Genomic DNA, 6,771 nt, shown 5'->3' with positions numbered 1-6,771 from the left:
TTTCTTCATTTCTTAAGATCTGACCCTCTACTCTCTCTTGTGCACATCCCCCATTATCTTTATTTGCAATTAGTGATCTGATGATAAATCTCAAACCTCTGTCTCACCAGTTATTAGTGTAGACTTAGCCTGGTTGATCAGCAGACTGCACAGTTCTTCCCACCTGGCCATTTAGCATGCTGCGAAAGCCGGCACTGCCGTTGCATAACAACATACTCATCAGAGTTTTAGAGTGCTGGTGGATTAACTTTCATTGGGAACAGGGCCGACTGCAAAGCACCTTAACGTATCAGTATGTGTGCCTCAAGGTGTCAGACAGCCTGTGACTTGAGTCAACACATTTACTCCATTAATTAACGGTAAAAAGAATTTAAGCCTGATGGTATTTTCCTTTATTTTGCAGACATTTGTGAATGATCTGAGAATCCCAGACCAGACATACATCACCCTGAAGCTCTCAGATGTCATTCGATTTGGCTATGATATCCTTTTCTTATTGCTTATTCAAACTTAAGTCGCATATTTGGCTTAAATCTGGTTGGATCTGTGTGATTCATGTAACACAGACTTGCTGCTCTTTGGTTGGAACAGTTTAGTTTGTGATCAGCAGCCCACACTGAAGTGAGCCAGTGGTTGGCAGCTGTTTCAGTCACTATTTTTTTTGCATTTTCTTTTCCCTATTGTGGTCTTTTGCTCCGTCGGCATGTTAATCCCCTGCGGTTTTCAGTCGGGGGTTTAGATTATGGTCAACTGTGGACAGAAAGTCTTCTGCACTCTTTGACCTCCAAACTAGAAGACACATGAATGCTGAAGTGGAGTTGCAATAACGGTACAAAACTGTTTGGACTACCGAGGCATTTAGCAATGCCTGTGTCAGAACCTAACACACACACACTATATGTTGAAGCATGTGATGTTGCTGAAGATATGAGCTTGTTTGAAGTGCTGCAGGCTTATCTCTTTTCCTCTTTCTTGTCAGGTGTAGAAAAGGGAACTTTTGTCCTTTTTAGTAGACAAAGTGAAAACTGACTGCACAGCTGCCATACCTAAGGTATCGGATTCACATTTGTGTTGTGAGAGTCCCTGTGCTAACAGTCTTCCTGAGTCAGACACATTCAGCTGTGTATATATACAAATAGACAAATGATTGCCTTGTTTTACAAAACTGTAGATGTGTTTTTGCCCTTTAACTCCTCCTGCACATGCTCATGTATATATCCTGGAGCAGAGTCAACACAAAGTCCCAGAGGAAGCTCTTAAAGTAAGTAATACTGACAGTAGGTTCTCTTTTCTAGGCTTGTAAATGGCTTTTAGGAGAAATGTTTTCCATGGTTCCTGTTTGATAATAATGAAGTGCAGATTCTTCTCTTACTGTCATTAGTTGTAATGCACAATTACATATTGATCTGTTGTAATGTAAAAAAGCAACTTTTAGTTGTAAATGAATTACGAAAACAATGCATTTTGTAAATCCACTGAACACAATAAAAGACGTTAAGATTTTATTCTCATTTTCTTAATTTATTAGGACAGTGCACAGTATTCAACAGTTCTGTAACTGCTAGCGAGCTAACTTTAAGATGCTGTTTACTGAGAAGCCTGTGGTGAATATTCTTCATACAGAGTATGTCAGAGGATGGTCACATCTGTAGCCATTTGTTGTCAGAAGGTTTCTCACATCCTGCTTCCCTCCTGTCTCTGTGTGCAGCATGAGAAGTACACTAGCCAGTTGCAGCTCAGTCGAGAAGCCCTGGAGGCCAAGGTGAAAGAAAAGCAGCCACTCCAGAGCTCAGACAAGAGCGAGGACTCTCTTTCCAATGTCAAAGTGCAGGACAAGGCTGAGAGAAAAGCTCACTCTCTGACAGGTAAACAGCTCTGTCCAGACACATACTCTATCACAGAAGGTAATAGGAAGACTGCAGGTTCATTGGGTCACATTCACCAACATTTTCCTAAGTGTTTTCTTAAATTTCTTCATAGATTGTTCCTAAGAAAAGTCTGCATCTGATTCATGAATGTGTTCTTAAACCACAGAATTGTTTACACCTGTGTTATTATATTGATGAACCCCATGTGTTTGTAAGATGAAAGTGTGCAGCAGTTGTTCCTAATTGGCGTAGGTTAATGCAGGGCTGTGTGCATACATCTCACACAGAAACAGAAAAGAGAAGTTGAGAAAGCCAGCCAGAAATACTACAATGGAAATCTAAAGGTGTTGCAGCAACGAACTGCAAAACAAAGAAAAACTTGAGCAGTTATGAAGTGGAGAACAACGAATGAGCTGCCATATGTAGTAGTGTCAGTAATGGATATAAGTAAACCAAAACTGACGTATGGGGTGCTCTTACTCATTCAGTGAACAGTATAAGGAGAAGGGCCTACAACTGATGAATTACAAACAAACAAACGCTTCCACAGACAACGTCACTGGCCAAAATATCTGAGAGCCATTTAAAGAAATGAACAGAAATTGGACATGCAGATATGCAATTAAACATGTTTGGTTCTTAAGCGTTACGTTTCCTAATTCTAAACTACAAATAATCACACTGTAAAAGTTACATTTTTAAAACTTTGATTTATAAACAAGCACTTAATTGCTTGCTGTAATTTTTAGTGTTAATTTTTAAAAGACGCTCATAATGACAAAACTGTTATTGTAACTTAAATCTTATGTAACTGTAGAACTGTGGCCCAGTGTTCTTTAGGAGAGGGACTGTTTTAACTCTAGTAGATTTGAATAGCTTGTTCACACACATGAGGAAGAGGAAGTCTTTGTCTGACCTTGTCTGTAGATCCCTTGATAATGTGGCTGTGGCTTCTTTTATTAAGCACTGCCTTGTTGTGAGATTAGGCTGCCATGTGAGCTGAGAGGCTATGGAGTCAGTAAAGAAGACCTTGATATGCTGGAGCTGGCAGAATGAGTAAGCATGAGTAAGGGCTTTCTGTACAAGCAGTCTTATCTCTGTCACCCACGCCTCACTGCTGATGAGGCAGGGTGCTTCTTCGCATACCGCTGACAGGCCAATGTGTTGTAGAAGAATTAAAGAGATGTTTACAGGGATAGACACTAATATTTTTAAGGACTGGCCCCATGGGCCACCCAGCTCCTAAATTTGGTGGCCAAAGTACATGTTTGGTAGCCCAGTTAAACATGTAAAAACAGTGCAGAATGAAACGGGATGTTTATGGACCGTTAGTGTTGCCTTGACGAAGTACAGGGGACTGAGTCATGGAGTCTCATTCTCAGCAGAGAACGGATAAAACTTGGTGGCTGACCTTGGTGGCTGTCTGTTGGGGGTATATATGGTGGCCACAGGCTATCAGGCCATGGTTAATATTGAACCCTGGTGTAGGTCTTTAGTGCCAAGTCACCATTTCTGTCCATGTAGCTGGTGGTGGATTTGTTGTTGCTTATGTTTCCCGCTGCTCACACACCCTCTGTGCCCTGAGCTGTACTGAGTAAATCCTTTTGTTCAGTTTATGCATCAGTGGAAGAGTCAGGATTGTTGGTTAAAGAGAAGCACTTTGTGAATGAAGCTCATTCACACAGATAAAATCTGCTCCAGCTACTGTTGATTTAGCAGTTCTCATGCTTTCTGCTCTAAAATTGCCCCTGTGAGCTTGGAGGGAAAAGTAAAACTGCAGCTTAAAATAGCACTTTAACCAACACTGGGCTTATATCCTTCAGGGTGCCTTACAAATGTGTCATTGACCTGCAGAATTTTGGACAACACTTGGTAAGCCATGTCTTTAGTAAGATGTCTCATACTACGATGGAGTGTGGTTATTTCTCCTGCACTAACAGCAGTAATCCAGTAAACCTGTTGGTTGCAAACTCTTTATTGAACATGTTCTCTGAAGCCATGTTTACTAGGGGGCTCACAGTTTCTGACTGCAGTATAACACTAGCCTTGCACAGAGGTGTTGTGACCCAGTCTGCCAATGACATAACTGCTCTATGCTGGAAAAAACGTAGAAAAAAAATCAGCTAGAAAAGCAAAGTCCACTTGTCCCATTCCTTCCTGGACCCAAGTGCATCCATGTGAATAATGGTGTGTGTCTGTGTTTGCGCATCTGTCTTGTAGCTGCCACTGATACCCCAATATCCAAGCCTACTCCTCTGTATGGCCAACCGTCCTGGTGGGGGGACAATGAGGACCCAGCACACAAAAAGCAAAGCAGGAGTAGAACATCTCCAGAACAGGAGTCTCTAGGTCAGAGAATGTTTCTTACATTTTTACTGCCATGGGTACAAACCTCTGTCTTAATAACAATATTTATTCTGAAGTGTTTATTTATTTAAATCTAAACATTCACTGCTAAGTTTGTTGCACAATAACTGTATGAGATATTCCGACATCTGTGAATTAGTTCTCAATTTGTAATGACATGTTTTTCTGTGGCACTGCTACGTGATGTCCTCTGTGGGTCACTGAGAGATGGATGATGAGCCCAAGGCAGGTTTCTGGCTGCAAGTTGTGGACTGTTAGCCAGGCCATACCATGCCAATGGGCAGTGCCTGTCTGCCTTGTGATGGAGTATGACCCTATAAGCTGCAGGAGGAGGGGAGGAAGGGTGATTGTTTGCCTCATGTTGCTCAGGCTGAAACAGATTATTGCTGCTCTGCTACTCTCCACTGGACTCTGAGCTGGTATTTGACCACATCCAACTGGCACCAAAGACCAACTGTGGAGTGATAGTGACAGCCCAATCGAACTCTTAAAAAATGTATTTGTGGTGATGTGAGAATCCCTTTAATTTTATGTGTACAACGTAGCTATAAATGTGGGCTCAGAGAGGGACTCAAAAACTAGTAGCATTGCCCTATTTTACATGTGCTTTTATTACTATTAATAAAATGGCATTTTCTGTCATCGTTCATTGCACAGAGTGGAATGCTTGCTGTGTATTTCTGATTACTGTCCTCTCATTTTTGTTTTATTGCCAACAGAACCTGACAAAGATGTGGCCAAATATGAGGTCAACGGTTCTCTGTCCAACAGTCAGGCCAAGTCCATCTTCTCCTACCGGCGGGAGCCCAGCTACTTCGAGATCCCAACAAAGGAGCTCCAGCAGCGGCCTGCCAAAAAACCTGAGTCGCAAGTTCATGAGGCTCCCACAAAGGACACCCCAGTTCCTGCTCACTGTGCCCCCTCTACTCCCACACCTCCTGTGGTCCAAAGCCATGCCTCATTCACCATCGAGTTTGATGAATGCACGCCAGGGAAAATGAAAATTAAGGATCATGTGACCAAGTTTTCTTTCCGCCAGCAGCGCAAATTACCCTCCACAGAAGTTGGTATGACACCCACTGAGGTGATGTCAGCAGAAAGCAAAGTTGCTGATTGGCTGGTTCAAAGCAATGCTAGCATGATGATGAGGAAGTCGCAGGCTGAAGACATCTACAGGACAAACAGTGACCCATTACTTCTGAAGATCACCAATGGTGAGTCTCTCATACAGTGTCTGCGTATGTTTACAAACAGGAGTTTTAATTGGAATAATGTACCAACTGCCAAACTGACTCATTGTCTTTTCATTGCCAGCAAGGCACAGTGATGATGGTGCTGACAGGGATTCAGGAGCACCTGTGATCAGTGAAAATGATTATTTCCATTCGGAACACCAGATTGGGCCCTGGGTGTCTCCACAACCACTGAGAGCCTCTCCTGACTCCTCCGAGTCCTTGTCCATCTCTCCTCCAGATTCTCAGTCCCTTGCCAGTCTTGGCAAGTCTGAACCTCACCAAGCCTATGTCATTGAATTCTTTGATGATAACCTAAAAAAGAAGCGTTCCCAGTCCTTCATCAATAACACTACCCTGCCTGAGACCTTAACCCTCAGGCTCCAGCAGGAGAAGGCGAAGACAAGCCCATCTGGGGAGAGACGAGCCCCGTATCCATCCTTCACCACTTCCTCCACTCAGCGATTCACTGTCCCCCTGAAAGGCTCTGCTTCCACTGGCTTCCAAAGAGCTGGCTCCCTGCGAAGGGAGAAGACCGAGGACCGGATCAGCACAAGCTTTTCATCCCATTCTATATCTCTCTCTGTAAAGCCCTTTAGCACTGTGGGCAGAAGATCCAAACTAGCTCAAGAGTTCACAGCTGAAATTCTCAGACAAACAAAGCAGGGCCCTTCTGCCACCTGTGAGAAAGACAGAGCTAGTCCGCCTACAGTAGCTGAGGCAGTGGTTGTATCACAGTCAAGTCCGCCTCCATCCGACACTCCCGGTCAGCCACAGACTTCCTCTCCTCTCCACAAGCCTGTTCCCCTTAAGGCCCCTGTGATGCCCCTGGAGTTTCAGAGTGTGGAAGTCAAGAGCCCCCATGTTGGCCCCAAAAATGAAGAGGACGACAGTCTGAGTGATGCAGGAACCTACACCATCGAAGCAGATGTCCAAGATAAAGACCTGGAAGAGGCACGGAGCAAGATTGACCAGGCAAGTTGTTCTGTCACATTTTTGTTCATTGGATGGCTTAAATCACCACATGTTGCTTAAAGATGAAGCTCACCAGTGTTTCTTAAAGAAAGTTCCACTCAAAATGAGCCATGGACACTGGCAGTCTACATTTCTTACAATGCTTTGTTCCTGACAGGTGTTTGGTGTTGTTGAGAGCCCAGAGCGAATGAACCAGAGTGAAGCAGAAACCTCATCAGCATTTAGGCCTAATGTTCAGGACAGGGAGCAGCATAGGCAGAGTAGCTGTGGAGAGGTGAGGCCAGCTCCAGAGCAGGGACAGAGTCTGGTGAAGGTAAATCTTCCTGCTG

General features: G+C 43.7%; 1 protein-coding gene across 4 annotated transcripts in view; it reads left to right on the top strand.

Annotated features, from left to right (window-relative positions):
• Positions 1-6,771, top strand: part of cep170ba (centrosomal protein 170Ba) — a 20,529-nt gene that overhangs the window by 5,628 nt on the left and 8,130 nt on the right. For 2 of the 4 annotated variants that reach the window (XM_020614518.1, XM_020614516.1), the window contains exons 4-10: positions 404-482; positions 1,203-1,261; positions 1,709-1,865; positions 4,089-4,217; positions 4,955-5,449; positions 5,550-6,442; positions 6,600-6,755. In XM_020614518.1, the coding sequence (XP_020470174.1) occupies positions 404-482; positions 1,203-1,261; positions 1,709-1,865; positions 4,089-4,217; positions 4,955-5,449; positions 5,550-6,442; positions 6,600-6,755 (1,968 nt within the window). The remainder of the gene's footprint in view (positions 1-403; positions 483-1,202; positions 1,262-1,708; positions 1,866-4,088; positions 4,218-4,954; positions 5,450-5,549; positions 6,443-6,599; positions 6,756-6,771) is intronic. The other 2 variants (XM_020614517.1, XM_020614519.1) reach the window with 2 other exon arrangements.

The sequence above is a fragment of the Monopterus albus genome, unplaced genomic scaffold (genome assembly GCF_001952655.1).
Source record: "Monopterus albus unplaced genomic scaffold, M_albus_1.0 scaffold147.1, whole genome shotgun sequence".
NCBI lineage: Eukaryota > Metazoa > Chordata > Actinopteri > Synbranchiformes > Synbranchidae > Monopterus > Monopterus albus.
This window is presented reverse-complemented; position numbering and strand designations above follow the sequence as displayed.